Source organism: Salvelinus fontinalis, chromosome 32 (genome assembly GCF_029448725.1).
Source record: "Salvelinus fontinalis isolate EN_2023a chromosome 32, ASM2944872v1, whole genome shotgun sequence".
In the NCBI taxonomy this organism is placed as follows: domain Eukaryota; kingdom Metazoa; phylum Chordata; class Actinopteri; order Salmoniformes; family Salmonidae; genus Salvelinus; species Salvelinus fontinalis.
Genome location: NC_074696.1, coordinates 14455741 through 14476245, shown reverse-complemented (window position 1 = coordinate 14476245; position 20505 = coordinate 14455741). Strand labels below are relative to the sequence as shown.

General features: G+C 46.4%; 1 protein-coding gene across 4 annotated transcripts in view; it reads right to left on the bottom strand.

Moving 5' to 3' along the window:
• Positions 1 to 20505, bottom strand: part of LOC129830799 (rho family-interacting cell polarization regulator 2-like) — a 70919-nt gene that overhangs the window by 19888 nt on the left and 30526 nt on the right. For all 4 annotated transcript variants that reach the window (XM_055893534.1, XM_055893536.1, XM_055893538.1 and 1 more), the window contains exons 4-6: positions 20094 to 20172; positions 17205 to 17228; positions 16835 to 16888 (exon numbers count right to left, since the gene is read on the bottom strand). In XM_055893534.1, coding sequence (XP_055749509.1) covers positions 16835 to 16888; positions 17205 to 17228; positions 20094 to 20172 — 157 coding nt within the window. The remainder of the gene's footprint in view (positions 1 to 16834; positions 16889 to 17204; positions 17229 to 20093; positions 20173 to 20505) is intronic.

The following is a 20505-nucleotide window of genomic DNA, read 5'->3' as shown; positions in this document are numbered from 1 at the left end:
CCTGGGCCTGAAACAAGCTTGTGATGTTCCATTCAGGGTAAACAGAAGCCCTGGGCTTGAAACAAGCTTGCAAATCTAATCCATCCTCCCTCTTACATAAAGATACTAAATATTCAGCATGCAGATGAGTGATCATTTTCTAGAACGCTGCGGTGGCTACCTGAGGGACTCAGTCTGCTTCCGGGGAAGGCTGATTACCATGTCTGGCAGAATGATGTCTCAAACCCAACCCAGAGTCTCAAACCCTTTATCATAGATTTACACATTTAGATCACAGCACACTGACCGACATCCCCATTCATATTAACTATGTTAAACCCATGGACTGAGGAGAGGCAGACTGACTGACATCCCCCTTCATATTAACTATGTTAAACCCATGGACTGAGGAGAGGCACACTGACTGACATCCCCCTTCATATTAACTATGTTAAGCCCATGGACTGAGGAGAGGCAGACTGACCGACATCCCCATTCATATTAACTATGTTAAGCCCATGGACTGAGGAGAGGCAGACTGACTGACATCCCCCTTCATATTAACTATGTTAAACCCATGGACTGAGGAGAGGCACACTGACTGACATCCCCCTTCATATTAACTATGTTAAACCCATGGACTGAGGAGAGACACTGACTGACATCCCCCTTCATATTAACTATGTTAAACCCATGGACTGAGGAGAGGCACACTGACTGACATCCCCCTTCATATTAACTATGTTAAGCCCATGGACTGAGGAGAGGCACTGACTGACATCCCCCTTCATATTAACTATGTTAAACCCATGGACTGAGGAGAGACACACTGACTGACATCCCCCTTCATATTAACTATGTTAAGCCCATGGACTGAGGAGAGACACACTGACTGACATCCCCCTTCATATTAACTATGTTAAACCCATGGACTGAGGAGAGACAAGGGGATCGAGGGCTGGAGAAAGACAGCTGGCAAGGACCTCAACATGACAGCAGAACATAATTCCCAGACTGTGAGCAGAGCAACAAGCCCAACCCCCAACTATTACGCCCCCCCCCCCCCCCCCCCCCCCCCCCCCCAAGCCCCATCCTGTCACCTAAGAAGTATGTATCAGATGCTCAACATGCTCTGCTCACTGTGATGGTCCGGGCCTAAACCACACGAAGACAACACTAGACACTATGGAACACAAAGATTTTACTATCTCATCATTGAATATACAAGGTCTGAGGTCATCTGCCTTTGGCCTAAAGAACCGGAACCCAGACTTCATCAAAGACATTTGAAATACAGACATTGTCATCCTACAAGAAACATGGTATAAAGGAGACGGACCCACTGGTTGCCCTCTAGGTTACAGAGAGCTGGTAGTCCCATCCACCAAACTACCAGGTGTGAAACAGGGAAGAGACTCAGGGGGTATGCTAATTTGGTATAGAGCAGACCTAACCCACTCTATAAATTAGTCAAAACAAGAACATTTCACATTTGGCTAGAAATGAATAAGGAAATTATCTTAACAGAGAAGAATGTCCTCCTGTGTGCTACCTATATCCCCCCAATAGAATCCCCATACTTTAACAATGACAGCTTCATCCTAGAGGGGGAGATCAATAATTTCCAGGCCCAGGAACATGTACTGGTCTGTGGTGAACTAAATGCCAGAACTGGACAAGAACCTGACACTCTCAGCACACAGGGGGACAAACACCTACCTGGAGGTGACAGCATTCCCTCCCCCATATGCCCCCATAGGCACAACTATAACAAAACAACCAACAAAACCAGGTCACAACTCCTGCAGCTCTGTCCGACGCTGGGTATGTACATAGTCAAGGGTAGGCTTCAATGAGACTCCTTTAGTAGGTACACCCACAGCTCATCCCTTGACAGTAGTACAGTAGATTACTTTATCACTGACCTCAACCCAGAGTCTCTCAGAGCGTTCACAGTCAGCCCACTGACACCCCTATTAGACCACAGAAAAATCACAGTCTACTTGAACAGAGCTGTTTGCTGATGATCTGGTGCTGCTGTCCCCAACCAAGGAGGGCCTACAGTAGCACCTAGATCTTCTGCACAGATTCTGACAGACCTGGGCCCTGACAGACCTGGGCCCTGACAGACCTGGGCCCTGACAGACCTGGGCCCTGACAGACCTGGGCTGGGCCCTGACAGACCTGGGCTGGGCCCTGACAGACCTGGGCTGGGCCCTGACAGACCTGGGCTGGGCCCTGACAGACCTGGGCTGGGCCCTGACAGACCTGGGCTGGGCCCTGACAGACCTGGGCTGGGCCCTGACAGACCTGGGCTGGGCCCTGACAGACCTAGGCTGGGCCCTGACAGACCTAGGCTGGGCCCTGACAGACCTAGGCTGGGCCCTGACAGACCTAGGCTGGGCCCTGACAGACCTAGGCTGGGCCCTGACAGACCAAGGCTGGGCCCTGACAGACCTGGGCTGGGCCCTGACAGACCTGGGCTGGGCCCTGACAGACCTAGGCCCTGACAGACCAAGGCTGGGCCCTGACAGACCAGGGCTGGGCCCTGACAGACCAGGGCTGGGCCCTGACAGACCTGGGCTGGGCCCTGACAGACCTGGGCTGGGCCCTGACAGACCTGGGCTGGGCCCTGACAGACCTGGGCTGGGCCCTGACAGACCTGGGCTGGGCCCTGACAGACCTGGGCCCTGACAGACCTGGGCTGGGCCCTGACAGACCTGGGCCCTGACAGTAAATCTCCGGAATAAAAAAAAATAAAAGATGTTAAAATAAAAGGTCCAGTTGCCAGGACAACAAATACAAATTCTGCCTACACACCGATGCCTTAGTGCACACAAAAAAAACGAGAAATACCTTGGCCTAAACATCAACTCCACAGGTAACTTCCACAAAGCTGTGAATGATCTGAGAGACAAGGCAAGAAGGGCCTTCTACGCCATCAAAAGAAACATAACATTTGACATCACAATTAGGGCCTGGCTAAAAATACTTGTATCAGTTATAGATCCCATTGCCATTTATGGCTGTGAGGTCTCGGGTCCCCTTACCAACCAAGAATTCACACCAAATTGCGACTGCATGCAGAATTCTGAAAAAAACATCCTCTGTGTACAATGTAAAACACCAAATAATGCATACAAAGCAGAATTAGACCAATAACCGCTAATTATCAAAATCCAAAAAAGAGACGTCAATTCTACAACCACCTAAAAGGAAGCGATTCCCAAACCTTCCATAACAAAGCCCTCACCTACAGAGAGATTAACCTGGAGAAAAGTCCCTTAAGCAAGCTGGTCCTGGGGTTCTGTTCACAAACACAAACAGACCCCACAGAGCCCCAGGACAACAGCACAATTAGACCCAACCAAATCATGAGAAAACAAAAAGATAATTACTTGACAAATTGGAAAGAATTAACAAAAAACAGAGCAAACTAGAATGCTATTTGGTCCTAAACAGAGAGTACTCAGTGGCAGAATACTTGACCACTGTGACTGACCCAAACTTAAGCAAAGCTTTGACTATGTACAGACTCAGTGAGAATAGCCTTGCTATTGAGAGAGGCCGTCGTAGGCAGACCTGGCTCTCAAGAGAAGACAGGCTATATGCACACTGCCCACAAAATGGTGGAAACTGAGCTGCACTTCCTAACCTCCTGCCCAATGTATGACCATATTAGAGACACATATTTCCCTCAGATTACAAAGACCAACAAAGAATTCGAAAACAAATCCAATTTTGATAAACTCCCATATCTATTGGGTGAAATACCAGTGTGCCATCACAGCAGCAAGATGTGTGACCTGTTGCCACAAGAAAAGGGCAACCAGTGAAGAACAAACACCATTGTAAATAGACCTGTTAACTTTTATTTATTTTCCATTTTGTACTTGAACTATTTTCACATCATTACAACACTACATAGCCATACTGACATTTGAAATGTGTCTATTCATTCTAAACTTGTGTTTAATGTTTACTGTTTATTTCACTTGTGTTTATTATCTATTTAACTTGCTTTGGCAATGTAAACATGTGTTTCCCAATAAAGCCTCTTAAATTGAAATGAATTGCAGGAGAAAATAGAGGTGAAGAGAGCATGAGAGAGAGAGCGAGAGAGAGCGAGCGAGAGAGAGCGAGCGAGAGCGAGCGAGAGAGAGCGAAGAGAGAGAGCGAAGAGAGAGAGCGAAGAGAGAGAGCGAAGAGAGAGAGCGAAGAGAGAGAGCGAAGAGAGAGAGCGAAGAGAGAGCGAGTGAAGAGAGAGCGAAGAGAGAGAGCGAGCGCGAGAGAACGAAGAGAGAACGAAGAGAGAGAGCGAGCGAGAGAGAGCGAAGAGAGAGAGCGAAGAGAGAGAGCGAAGAGAGAGAGCGAAGAGAGAGCGAGTGAAGAGAGAGCGAGCGAGAGAGAGCGAAGAGAGAGAGCGAGCGAGCGAGAGCGAAGAGAGAGAGCGAAGAGAGAGAGCGAAGAGAGAGAGCGAGCGAGAGCGAGAGAGAGCGAGCGAGAGAGCGCGAACAGAGCGAGCGAGCGAGAGCGAAGAGAGAGAGCGAAGAGAGAGAGCGAAGAGAGAGAGCGAGCGAGAGAGAGCGAAGAGAGAGAGCGAAGAGAGAGCGAGTGAAGAGAGAGCGAAGAGAGAGAGCGAAGAGAGAGAGCGAGCGAGAGAGAGAGAGCGAGAGCGAAGAGAGAGCGAGCGAGAGAGAGCGAAGACAGAGAGCGAGAGAGAGCGAGCGAGAGAGAGCGAAGAGAGAGCGAGTGAAGAGAGAGCGAGCGAGAGAGAGAGAGCGAGCGAGAGAGAGCGAGCGAGCGAGAGCGAAGAGAGAGAGCGAAGAGAGAGAGCGAGCGAGAGAGAGCGAAGAGAGAGAGCGAGCGAGAGAGAGCGAGCGAGAGAGAGAGCGAGTGAAGAGAGAACGAGCGAAGAGAGAGCGAGCGAAGAGAGAGCGAGCGAAGAGAGAGCGAGCGAGAGAGAGCGAGCGAAGAGAGAGCGAGCGGAGAGAGAGCGAGCGAAGAGAGAGCGAGCGGAGAGAGAGCGAGCGAAGAGAGAGCGAGCGAAGAGAGAGCGAGCGAAGAGAGAGAGCGAGCGGAGAGAGCGAGAGAGAGAGTGTGAGACAGAGAGAGAAAGGATGACAGAAAGAGCGGTGTAAACGGGTTCTGCACCGGTAGTGTGCTGTCACATTCACGTGGGATCCCCCTGTAGAATACCTCCACGGTGGCGGAGGCGCAGACAGCGCTTAGCGATCGTTGGCCAGCTGACTGAGTTCAGCCTGCACCGCCAGCACTGTCTAATACCCACACACCCAGCAGAAAGCTGGATAGAAATATACTGTGGTGGGCCAGCATTAATCCACGTGGGAGGAGAGGAAGAAGGAGAGAGATAGACAGAATAGATGGAGAGGGAGGGGGGGAGAGCGTACATGTGCACGAGAGAGAGAGACAACTAACATAAGCCAACTCTCTCTCCATCCCTCCCTCTGCCTGTGGTGTGTTATGATAGTGATTTTATAATGTGATGACTTCCCTACTGTACTGAGACAGTACTGAGACCGTACTGAGACTAGCGACACTGTACTCTACTGTAACCGCCTGGCAGGCATAAACAAACACCTGGATCAAAAGGAAATATTCAGGCGTCGCCGTGAAGCTCAGTGAAATATTGATGCATAGCAGTCTTTAAGGTTCTCCTCAGGGGAAACAGAGGAGGGAAATGGGCCAATCGCATCCTAACGTCTTGACAATCATAGCAGCCACAGCAGGTGGTGGAGGGGGGAGGAGGACGATAAGCTAGATTCATTTAGCAGGACAATAGCAAGGGTTGATGATGATGATGATGTTGATGATGATGATGATGTGAGGTTCTGGCAGTTCAGTGGACGTGTCATGTTTGAATACTAAGAGAGAGAAACCCCACCCTGTCCCAGCATCCCTCATAGCATCATCCACCCGACCCCACCACAATACCCCCACACTACCCTCACTCCCCCACCCCACCCATCCCTTTCTGTGGTATGTGGTGGGCTGTTTATTTGGGTGCAGTGGAACTGTACAGCTCGTAAACATACACCTTAACCACAACTATTATTCTCCTCTCTCTGGAAAGAGCCGAGTCATTCAGAGAGAGGAGAAAGGGCTGAGTCAGAGAGAGAGAAGACATAGCTGTATCATAGTTAAAGGAGAAAGGGCTGAGTCATTCAGAGAGAGGAGAAATGGCTGATTCATACAGAGAGAGAGGAGAAATGGCTGATTCATACAGAGAGAGAGGAGAAATGGCTGATTCATACAGAGAGAGAGGAGAAAGGGCTGAATCATTCAGAGAGAGAGGAGAAAGGGCTGATTCAGAGAGAGAGAGAGGAGAAAGGGCTGATTCAGAGAGAGAGAGAGGAGAAAGGGCTGATTCCTACAGAGAGAGAGGAGAAAGGGCTGATTCATACAGAGAGAGAGGAGAAAGGGCTGATTCATACAGAGAGAGAGGAGAAAGGGCTGAGTCAGAGAGAGAGGAGAAAGGGCTGAGTCAGAGAGAGAGGAGAAAGGGCTGAGTCAGAGAGAGAGGAGAAAGGGCTGAGTCAGAGAGAGAGGAGAAAGGGCTGAGTCAGAGAGAGAGGAGAAAGGGCTGAGTCAGAGAGAGAGAGAGGAGAAAGGGCTGAGTCAGAGAGAGAGAGAGGAGAAAGGGCTGATTCAGAGAGAGAGAGAGGAGAAAGGGCTGATTCAGAGAGAGAGAGAGGAGAAAGGGCTGATTCAGAGAGAGAGAGAGGAGAAAGGGCTGATTCATACAGAGAGAGAGGAGAAAGGGCTGATTCATACAGAGAGAGAGGAGAAAGGGCTGAGTCATACAGAGAGAGAGGAGAAAGGGCTGAGTCAGAGAGAGAGGAGAAAGGGCTGAGTCATTCAGAGAGAGGAGAAAGGGCTGATTCAGAGAGAGGAGAAAGGGCTGATTCAGAGAGAGGAGAAAGGGCTGATTCAGAGAGAGAGGAGAAAGGGCTGATTCAGAGAGAGAGGAGAAAGGGCTGATTCAGAGAGAGAGGAGAAAGGGCTGATTCAGAGAGAGAGGAGAAAGGGCTGATTCAGAGAGAGAGGAGAAAGGGCTGATTCAGAGAGAGAGGAGAAAGGGCCGAGTCAGAGAGAGGAGAAAGGGCTGAGTCAGAGAGAGGAGAAAGGGCTGAGTCAGAGAGAGGAGAAAGGGCTGAGTCAGAGAGAGGAGAAAGGGCTGAGTCAGAGAGAGGAGAAAGGGCTGAGTCAGAGAGAGAAAGATCTGATTCAGAGCAATGAGGATTTGAAGATGACTCTGCCATTTTGTATCACATGCGGATGTGAAACGTACTCCTCAGCCTTAAGTGTCCCACTTGCGTCGCCTAATTAGCTAGCTTTTGAGGTGGCGCGATCGGCTAAGAGGATGGTTTGTTTGTGAGTCAGAGGTCCTGAGTCCGCGCCATGTATGGGCCGAATCAGGAGAAAGTGGTACTCGCTAAGCAAGAAGCATGACATCCTTCACAATTGCTTCTTCTGATATTTCCTTTTAAAAAAAGTAATAAAAATGTAAATTACTGGACTGTTGGAGATAAAAACACCTGCAAATCTGTGTATGCGACCAATAAACTTTATTTGATCTACTTTCTCCTGAATCATGAGATTAATTCCATCAAAGAGTAGAATGAATTCTAACAATGAAGTCTCCATGTCAATGAAGTCTCTATAACAATGTCACATAAAGTTATGTGAGCTATATAAAGGATTGCAGAGGGGGAGAGTGCAGTAACCAGACCTGCCAACTTTACCCTACAGGATTCAGCTCACTGAGTGGTATCTGAGGAATGGGGACTTGCTGGAGTGGGCAGAGACAGACAGACAGCCGCTGGTGTCAGTCAGTCTAAGATGGGATGCCTGCATTGCAGTTGCAGGGGAGAAACCATGACACTGCATTATTGTACTACCACTAGACTCTGCTACCACTAGACTCTGCTACCACTAGACTCTGCTAACACTAGACTCTGCTACCACTAGACTCTGCTACCACTAGACTCTGCTACCACTAGACTCTGCTACCACTAGACTCTGCTACCACTAGACTCTGCTAACACTAGACTCTGCTAACACTAGACTCTGCTAACACTAGACTCTGCTAACACTAGACTCTGCTACCACTAGACTCTGCTACCACTAGACTCTGCTACCACTAGACTCTGCTACCACTAGACTCTGCTACCACTAGACTCTGCTAACACTAGACTCTGCTAACACTAGACTCTGCTAACACTAGACTCTGCTAACACTAGACTCTGCTACCACTAGACTCTGCTACCACTAGACTCTGCTACCACTAGACTCTGCTACCACTAGACTCTGCTACCACTAGACTCTGCTACCACTAGACTCTGCTACCACTAGACTCTGCTACCACTAGACTCTGCTACCACTAGACTCTGCTACCACTAGACTCTGCTACCACTAGACTCTGCTACCACTAGACTCTGCTACCACTAGACTCTGCTACCACTAGACTCTGCTACCACTAGACTCTGCTACCACTAGACTCTGCTACCACTAGACTCTGCTACCACTAGACTCTGCTACCACTAGACTCTGCTACCACTAGACTCTGCTAACACTAGACTCTGCTAACACTAGACTCTGCTAACACTAGACTCTGCTACCACTAGACTCTGCTACCACTAGACTCTGCTACCACTAGACTCTGCTACCACTAGACTCTGCTAACACAACATCTTTCTGGGCCTGAGGATGTAGCTCTAAGTGTCACCCCCCCCCCCCCCCCCCCCCATTGCCCAGGAAATGAAGGACAGGGTGACTGGGCAGGCTATTCTAAATGGAGGCTGTAGTGAAAACACTGTGTTGGGCTGAATAAGGAGACAACACATTCTGTGGGCTCCACTGCTCACACCCTGAGAGAGGGACACGCACCCACACACACTGTGCGACAGTGCTGAGGCTGGCAGGCACACACACACACACACACACACACACACACACACACACACACACACACACACACACACACACACACACACACACACACACACACACACACACACACACACACACACACACACACACACACACACACACACACACACACAGCTAGCAATAGAGGGACGAGCTCTATTCACAAGTGTGTCTTTAATCTTCTGTGGCTTTTGCCCTCTTAGGTTTAAAGAGGAACTCACTAAATGTAGATTTAACCCACAAACAAACACCAAACATCATCAGGAAAGAAAGAGGACCCAGAGAGGACCCAGAGAGGACCCAGAGAGGACCCAGAGAGGACCCAGAGGATGTCTTTAACCAACCAACCAACATCCAAACCAAAATATAATTCTAATGAATCACACGCACACATAAGTTGACCTGCATGTCATGGACTAAGAAAGACTAAAGGAAATCCTCTTCCGTTGTGTTTATCATCTGAGCTGGTGTGGATCTACTCCTCCCCTCTGCATTACACCAGGGACTAGCAGAGATAAGGCCTGCAGCCACATCAAACACATGTCGTACTCCCTGAGGGGAGGGGACGATCAGAGAACAGGCGGAGAAGCCCGGATCCCAAACAGACAGGGACCTGAACTACTGATGTTCAGTATCAGAACAGAATTTCACCCAGATAATGTATAATAATATTTATAAAACGCTTAATAAATTATTGAACAGCCGCATCTCATGTGCATTGGCATAACTTTCACACACAGTAGCATGACATTTGCTCATGAATAATCTCTTATGAAAGACCTTAACGGTTTAATTTAATTTAAAGTGTGACCCTCTATATGCAAATAGTATGTCTGTCTGTAGGAAACAGATGAATAAGCCAACTACAAGGGAGGAGGGGCTGTGCCAGGCCAGGCTGTCTGAGGTAGCTAGGTGCCATGTGGTCCAGGTCTCTGTCTGTGGAGGAGGGAACATGTGTTGGGTGACAGGGGGACAGAGACACCACCTGACTAGTGATGTTGTCCTCACACACACACAAACAAATACGGACAAACACATACTGAAAGAGAATAGGAGGTGCCTGGAAGTCCCAGCTTTTCTGGCCTTCAATATTTTGCCCTCGCTCTAATGAGGGCTAGGCAGTACCGGTGAGCAGACACACACACACACACACACACACACACACACACACACACACACACACACACACACATCTAAGCAAGGCAACATCACAGGGCTGATTCATACCACCTGCTCCCCAATTACACTTCTCATCTGCAGATAGGGCAGGCATCACTTTGGACTGCCTGATGTGTTGAAGAAAGGACACAGGGATGGTTGTGCGTCATTCACAGCTTCTCATCTCTGATAGGCGATGGTTTAGTACCTCCTGGCTGCAGGCACCCCGAGGGGTGGCCATTCTGTCTCCAACTGGGTAGGTCTTAGTCCAAGAGCAACAACACACACACACACACACACACACACACACACACACACACACACACACACACACACACACACACACACACACACACACACACACACACACACACACGCACAGCAACACCCACACACACAGTGACACACACTTATCCTGTTTGGGGTGCAGCCCGACACCGTACACTTATGACAACATCCAGCTCAAGTGCAGGGCGCGAAATTCAAAAGATATATTTTTTTAAATATTTAACTTTCACACATTAACAAGTCCAAGACACCAGATGAAAAGGTACACATCTTGTGAATCAAGCCAACATGTCTGATTTTTTAAATGTTTTACAGGGAAGACACAATATGTAAATCTATTAGCTAACCACGTTAGCAAAAGACACCACTATTCTTACTCCATCAGTTTTTTACTACATCAGTAGCTATCACAAATTCGACCAAATAAAGATATAAATAGCCACTAACCAAGAAACAACTTCATCAGATGACAGTCTGATAACATATTTATTGTATAGCATATGTTTTGTTCGAAAAATGTGCATATTTCAGGTATAAATCATAGTTTACATTTCAGCTACAATCAGAAATTGCACCGAAAGCAGCCATAATATTTACAGACACCAACGTCAAATACCTAATTACTCATCATAAAACATTTCTGAAAAATACATAGTGTACAGCAATTGAAAGACAGGCATCTTGTGATTCCAGACAATATTTCCGATTTATTAAATGTTTTACAGCGAAAACAAAATGTAGCGTTATATTAGCGTAGCCACAATAGCCAGAAACACTTGGGCGCCCACGACCAGTTCACATGCACGACAGATATTAGAAATAGCATCATAAAATGTTTCTTACTTTTGGTGATCTTCCGTCAGAATGTTGGACAAGGTGTCCTTTGTCCAGAACAGTCGTTGTTTTGATCTGGAACGGCAAATATCCCTCTTCATTTAGCATGGGCACTTGCCAAGTGGCACGGATCACTCCAACGTCAACAAAGTCAGAGAACGGAACACGGCAAAACTCCCGAAAAAATTTCAATAATCTGATTAAACTATATTGAAAAAACATACGTTACGATGATATGGTCACATGTATCAAATAAAATCTAAGACGGAGATGTTAGTCGTCCATAACGACAGCTAAACAGAAGGCAAATTCATGTCCTCTTTCGCGCGCTCCAGAAACAGGAAATGGACGGTCACGTCAAACAAAGAGCTTTAATTCCACCTCAGACCAAGATAAACACAAAAGAATTTCTCTCACCGCCTCTTGACAACCAGGGGAAGGTGTATGAAGTGTATGTAGACTCTTACGTATCACGCCCATGTATAGGCATGAAGTTGAACAGAGCATCGATTTCTGACATTCCACTTCCTGGTCAGGAAGTGTGCTGCAGAATGACTTCTGTTTCACTCAGACAAATAATTCAAACGGTTTTAGAAACTAGAGAGTGTTTTCTATCCAATAGTAATAATAATATGCATATTGTACGAGCAAGAATTGAGTACGAGGCCGTTTGAAATGGGCACGATTTAACTGGCTACTCAATACTGCCCCTTGCAGCCATAACAGGTTAACAATAACTATGTAACCATGTATAGTCCTCTTTTCAGGCTGTAACCATGTATAGTCCTCTTTTCAGGCTGTAACCATGTATTTTCTTCAGAAGGACTAGATAAAGAGGTGACTGCACTCCCCCCTCCCTCCCGTTGCAATCACCACTTCCTGTTTGGCCCTGCGCTACTTCCTGTCAACACCCGCCGAGGGTGGTGTGTGTGTGTATGTATGTATGTATGTATGTATGTGTGTGTGTGTGTGTGTGTGTGTGTGTGTGTGTGTGTGTGGTCCACCACCCAGAGCTAGGCATCAGCTGGCTGCCTACTTTAGAAAACTCATGCTCCCAGCATGCATTGTCCTTTGTCTAATTAATAATACAATGCTGTCAACTTTCAAAAAATACCACACAGTCGTCTTACAACGTTGGTCCAAACGGTATATGAGAAATGTTTGTGTTGTTCTTATTCAGAAACCCCCCCAGCGTTCTCATAACTCCAAATTGAGTTCATTCATCACTAGCAATGACAATGTGCAATTCTTGTGTGGAAAGCACTTCTTATTAAATTCATACAATTCTCATACAGTTTACCGTTCACAGAGGGCCAAATGATTAATGAATGGAGGAGAACATTGCTAGGTGTAACAATGCAAAGTGTGAAGGGACAACAAAACGTCATGAAATGGTAGCGCTCAACACTAATGAATCACGCAGGCAGCACACCTCTGTTGAAAGGTCTCAGAAACATTACATCCTCTGAAGTAATAAAAATACAGATACCTTCTGCTTTTTCAAAAGTTGGAAGTACACAGAGTTCAAAAACCTGTTGCTGAGTGCCTAGATAGAGGAGTGTGTGTAAAAAGATTCAACGTCAAACTATAATTGGCTCTTCAGAAACCTTAAAGCCAACGTCTCTATGTTTCCATGGTTACCTTTGGCACAGGAGCTGTTTTTGGTTTGTGTGTTGTGCTGTGGTTGACTGGTGTTCGTCTGGAGGTCGGACACACAGCAGGGCTACTGGAGAGGTACCATAGAGAATCAGACGGTACATGATAGGGGTGCCACCCAATCTGGCAACAACAGGGACACGGCATGGGAGAATTCTACCCAATCTGGCAACAACAGGGACACGGCATGGGAGAATTCTACCCAATCTGGCAACCGCAAAAGGGAGTACAGCCAGGGGGACTCAGAGGTGCAGGCCGATTAATATTAAAAGGACGTGTGTGTGTGTGTGTGTGTGTGTGTGTGTGTGTGTGTGTGTGTGTGTGTGTGTGTGTGTGTGTGTGTGTGTGTGTGTGCGCGCGTGCGTGTGCGTGTGCGTGTGTGCGTGCATGTTCAAGGCCTTTGCTCTCAGCAAATACATTTGAGACCTCAGAGGTCAAAATGTCAAACCATCTACAACACTGACAATCTATCAACAACACTGACAATCTATCAACAACACTGACAATCTATCTACAACACTGACAATCTATCTACAACACTGACAATCTATCTACAACACTGACAATCTATCTACAACACTGACAATCTATCCACAACACTGACAATCTATCCACAACACTGACAATCTATCCACAACACTGACAATCTATCCACAACACTGACAATCTATCCACAACACTGACAATCTATCCACACAACACTGACAATCTATCCACACAACACTGACAATCTATCCACACAACACTGACAATCTATCCACAACACTGACAATCTATCTACAACACTGACAATCTATCCACAACACTGACAATCTATCCACAACACTGACAATCTATCCGCAACACTGACAATCTATCCGCAACACTGACAATCTATCCGCAACACTGACAATCTATCTACACAACACTGACAATCTATCTACACAACACTGACAATCTATCTACACAACACTGACAATCTATCTACACCACTGACAATCTATCTACACAACACTGACAATCTATCTACACAACACTGACAATCTATCTACACAACACTGACAATCTATCTGCAACACTGACAATCTATCTACACAACACTGACAATCTATCTACACAACACTGACAATCTATCTACACAACACTGACAATCTATCTACACAACACTGACAATCTATCTACACAACACTGACAATCTATCCGCAACACTGACAATCTATCCGCAACACTGACAATCTATCTACACAACACTGACAATCTATCTACACAACACTGACAATCTATCTACACAACACTGACAATCTATCTACACAACACTGACAATCTATCCGCAACACTGACAATCTATCCGCAACACTGACAATCTATCCGCAACACTGACAATCTATCCGCAACACTGACAATCTATCCGCAACACTGACAATCTATCCGCAACACTGACAATCTATCCGCAACACTGACAATCTATCCGCAACACTGACAATCTATCCGCAACACTGACAATCTATCCGCAACACTGACAATCTATCCGCAACACTGACAATCTATCCACAACACTGACAATCTATCCGCAACACTGACAATCTATCCGCAACACTGACAATCTATCTACAACACTGACAATCTATCTACACAACACTGACAATCTATCCGCAACACTGACAATCTATCCGCAACACTGACAATCTATCCGCAACACTGACAATCTATCCGCAACACTGACAATCTATCCACACAACACTGACAATCTATCCACACAACACTGACAATCTATCTACACAACACTGACAATCTATCCGCAACACTGACAATCTATCCGCAACACTGACAATCTATCCGCAACACTGACAATCTATCCGCAACACTGACAATCTATCCGCAACACTGACAATCTATCCGCAACACTGACAATCTATCTACACAACACTGACAATCTATCTACACAACACTGACAATCTATCCACAACACTGACAATCTATCCGCAACACTGACAATCTATCCACAACACTGACAATCTATCTACACAACACTGACAATCTATCTACACAACACTGACAATCTATCTACACAACACTGACAATCTATCTACACAACACTGACAATCTATCTACACAACACTGACAATCTATCTACACAACACTGACAATCTATCTACACAACACTGACAATCTATCTACACAACACTGACAATCTATCTACACAACACTGACAATCTATCTACACAACACTGACAATCTATCTACACAACACTGACAATCTATCTACACAACACTGACAATCTATCTACAACACTGACAATCTATCTGCAACACTGACAATCTATCTACAACACTGACAATCTATCTACACAACACTGACAATCTATCTACACAACACTGACAATCTATCTACACAACACTGACAATCTATCTACACAACACTGACAATCTATCTACAACACTGACAATCTATCCACAACACTGACAATCTATCCACACAACACTGACAATCTATCTGCAACACTGACAATCTATCTGCAACACTGACAATCTATCCGCAACACTGACAATCTATCCACACAACACTGACAATCTATCCACACAACACTGACAATCTATCCACAACACTGACAATCTATCTACACAACACTGACAATCTATCCACACAACACTGACAATCTATCCACACAACACTGACAATCTATCCACACAACACTGACAATCTATCCACACAACACTGACAATCTATCCACACAACACTGACAATCTATCTACAACACTGACAATCTATCCACAACACTGACAATCTATCCACACAACACTGACAATCTATCTACAACACTGACAATCTATCTACAACACTGACAATCTATCCACACAACACTGACAATCTATCCACACAACACTGACAATCTATCCACACAACACTGACAATCTGCAACACTGACAATCTATCCGCAACACTGACAATCTATCCACAACACTGACAATCTATCCACAACACTGACAATCTATCCACACAACACTGACAATCTATCCACAACACTGACAATCTATCCACAACACTGACAATCTATCTACACAACACTGACAATCTATCCACACAACACTGACAATCTATCCACACAACACTGACAATCTATCTACACAACACTGACAATCTATCTACACAACACTGACAATCTATCTACACAACACTGACAATCTATCTACAACACTGACAATCTATCTACAACACTGACAATCTATCCACAACACTGACAATCTATCCACACAACACTGACAATCTATCCACACAACACTGACAATCTATCTACACAACACTGACAATCTATCCACACAACACTGACAATCTATCCACAACACTGACAATCTATCCACAACACTGACAATCTATCCACAACACTGACAATCTATCCACAACACTGACAATCTATCCACAACACTGACAATCTATCCACACAACACTGACAATCTATCTGCAACACTGACAATCTGCAACACTGACAATCTATCCACACAACACTGACAATCTATCCACACAACACTGACAATCTATCTACAACACTGACAATCTATCCACAACACTGACAATCTATCCACAACACTGACAATCTATCCACAACACTGAATCTATCTGCAACACTGAATCTATCTGCAACACTGAATCTATCTGCAACGCTGGTTGATGGTTGGAGACTATGGTTCAGCTTTGATGGAAGGGTCCATAGCAACACTCATTAGCTGCTGTTGCTAGTGCGTGGGGACGCTGGCTGAGCTGTCACGGAGTGTGTTGGCATGTGAGGGTGGCACAGAGGGCACAAAGAGAGGAGGAGGAGGAGTGGACGGGAGAGGGCAACGTTTTAACCCTTTCTGAAGCACCTCATGCTCTCTTAGGGCTCTCAGATGGAAGAGTTTTCACTCAGTATGCCGCCTCACAGATTGGGCTACAGCAGAATCTATCCAAGGCAGTGCAGGAACACAGTCCGCTCTGCAAGTATGGAAATACCTTGCTCATATGAAACTCCAACCGCCTCATGTACCTCTCGATGGTTTTGATTTGCTGCAGACAGAAATAGAACAAGCTAGAGTTAAAATGTGCTGGTGACAAGAGAAGATACTGTCAGTAAATCATGCATCTATGCCTCTAAACCATGACTCCAGTTAAAACAGAGGGTAACATGATCAAAGAGGTTACACTTTCAGCTGAGAGAAGACTATGGTACGGTAATCTAATCCCTCCTCTGACTTTACCTGGCAGGGATGTTCATTAAATGTAAACACACACACACACTCACACAAATGCACACACTTCAAAGATCCATCCCATCCCCACTCTGACAGAAAGGTTAGGCAGGCCCTACCCTCCACTCACTCACCTTGTCAAGGTCATACAGGACTCCCTGGGGGGGAAAACACACACACACACACACACACACACACACACACACACACACACACACACACACACACACACACACACACACACACACACACACACACACACACACACACACACACACACACAGTTGTTAGTTACTGCACAGCATATGGGGGCACAGCTCACGTCTACACCATTAAACGCAAATCATATTGCGGTTGTCTGACATCAAAAGGAATTTCTATTAAAACAGCCTCCTCTCATGGAGAAGCTGTCTTCAGTTAGAAGAGCTGAAATGTGTTTGTTCTCTGACTAGCGTAGTAGCTACCAGCTTCAGAACCCAGGTGAGAGGCATCTTATTTGAAATGTCACAGTGATGAAACAACACCATTATCATGAACACCATTATCATTAACACCCTTATCGTTAATAACATTATCATCAGACTGATTAGAATGAGGAGACTTGAGGATCCCAACACTAGCCGTGTTAATCAACCCAGGCCTCTAGGACTACCGTTCCCCATATCGGATCCCAATACTAGCAGTGTTAATCAACCCAGGCCTCTAGGACTACCGTTCCCCATATCGGATCCCAACACTAGCAGTGTTAATCAACCCAGGCTTCCGGGACTACCGTTTCCCATATCGGATCCCAACACTAGCAGTGTTAATCAACCCAGGCTTCCGGGACTACCGTTTCCCATATCGGATCCCAACACTAGCAGTGTTAATCAACCCAGTCCTCTGGGACTACCGTTTCCCATATCGGATCCCAACACTAGCAGTGTTAATCAACCCAGGCTTCCGGGACTACCGTTTCCCATATCGGATCCCAACACTAGCAGTGTTAATCAACCCAGGCCTCTGGGACTACCGTTTCCCATATCGGATCCCAACACTAGCAGTGTTAATCAACCCAGGCTTCCGGGACTACCGTTTCCCATATCGGATCCCAACACTAGCAGTGTTAATCAACCCAGGCCTCTGGGACTACCGTTTCCCATATCGGATCCCAACACTAGCAGTGTTAATCAACCCAGGCCTCTGGGACTACCGTTTCCCATATTGGATCCCAACACTAGCAGTGTTAATCAACCCAGGCCTCTGGGACTACCGTTTCCCATATCGGATCCCAACACTAGCAGTGTTAATCAACCCAGGCTTCCGGGACTACCGTTTCCCATATCGGATCCCAACACTAGCAGTGTTAATCAACCCAGTCCTCTAGGACTACCGTTTCCCATATCGGATCCCAACACTAGCAGTGTTAATCAACCCAGTCCTCTGGGACTACCGTTTCCCATATCGGATCCCAACACTAGCAGTGTTAATCAACCCAGGCTTCCGGGACTACCGTTTCCCATTTCGGATCCCAATACTAGCAGTGTTAATCAACCCAGGCCTCCAGGACTACCGTTTCCCATATCGGATCCCAATACTAGCAGTGTTAATCAACCCAGGCTTCCGGGACTACCGTTTCCCATATCGGATCCCAACACTAGCAGTGTTAATCAACCCAGGCCTCCGGGACTACCGTTTCCCATATCGGATCCCAACACTGGCAGTGTTAATCAACCCAGGCTTCCGGGACTACCGTTTCCCATATCGGATCCCAACACTAGCACATCTGATTCATATCATCAAGGGCTTGATGAATAGTAGGCTAGTCAAGGGATTGATGAATAGTAGACTAGTCAAGGGCTTGATGAATAGTAGGCTAGTCAAGGGCTTGATGAATAGTAGGCTAGTCAAGGGCTTGATGAATAGTAGGCTAGTCAAGGGCTTGATGAATAGTAGGCTAGTCAAGGGCTTGATGAATAGTAGACTAGTCAAGGGCTTGATGAATAGTAGGCTAGTCAAGGGCTTGATGAATAGTAGGCTAGTCAAGGGCTTGATGAATAGTAGACTAGTCAAGGGCTTGATGAATAGTAGACTAGTCAAGGGCTTGATGAATAGTAGGCTAGTCAAGGGCTTGATGAATAGTAGACTAGTCAAGGGCTTGATGAATAGTAGACTAGTCAAGGGCTTGATGAATAGTAGGCTAGTCAAGGGCTTGATGAATAGTAGGCTAGTCAAGGGCTTGATGAATAGTAGGCTAGTCAAGGGCTTGATGAATAGTAGGCTAGTCAAGGGCTTGATGAATAGTAGACTAGTCAAGGGCTTGATGAATAGTAGGCTAGTCAAGGGCTTGATGAATAGTAGACTAGTCAAGGGCTTGATGAATAGTAGGCTAGTCAAGGGCTTGATGAATAGTAGACTAGTCAAGGGCTTGATGAATAGTAGACTAGCTTAATCAGATGTGCTAGCGGTTGGATAGATCCGACATGTGAAACGACAGGTAGGTCCCTGAGGACTGGGGTGAGAACCACTACACTACATAGAAGTGTATGGGGCAGGGTTCCCCAACTGGCTGCCCGCGGGTCATTTTATTTGGTCCCCAAGTTTTCTGTGCCACCCCCCCCCCCCAAAACAAAAGTTATTTTATTTGTATTTCGTTTTTCATTGTTGGACATAAAAGATTGTTAAAACCCCAGCAAATCAGCTCCAAGTTATTTACATTTTGGAAATCTGTCCCAAAGTATTCCCACGCATAACAGAGAGATACAGTATATGTGATATAAGCAAGGTTTGAAATTATTATGTTTTAGTCAAATATTATATCTGTCTGGGCTTTATGCGGTCAATTTGCAGTCTACAAATGACTTGTAATTACGTCCCGGCCCCCTGACCATCTTGTCAAGAAAAACAACCAGCCCATGGCTGAATCTAGATGAGGATCCTGGTATAGGGTGTAGGGTCTAGGATGTATTTAGGATTGGACATATACTACAGTCAGTGTTGTTGATGACATCCTGTCTCACATCCTGTCTCACATCCTGTCTCACCAGTCTGGAGTTCCTCTTCATATCCTTCATCAGAGAGGTGAGTTTGTCCAGCCCTGTCTGGTGCACCTCCAGATACTCACTGAGGGAGAGAAGGGGAGAGAGGGATGGAGGGGGGGGGGGGTAGAGGGGAGGGAGAGAGTGGGAGGAGGGAGATACGGGAGGGGGACGGAGAGAGAGGTGACAAGAGGGAAAGAAAATGGAGAAAGGGAGAGGGGAAACGAGAAGGGGAGAGGGGAAGAGAGGGAGAGAGACAAAAGAAAAGGGAGGAGGGTGGGGGAGGAGGAATGGAGAGGAGGGAGGAGAAGAGGAGGGAGGAAGGAAGGAGAAGAAAAAGGAAGGGAGAGGAGGAGGGAGAGAGAGGAGGAAGGGAGAGGAGAAGAGGAGGGAAGGGCAAGGGAGGGAGAGAGGAGGG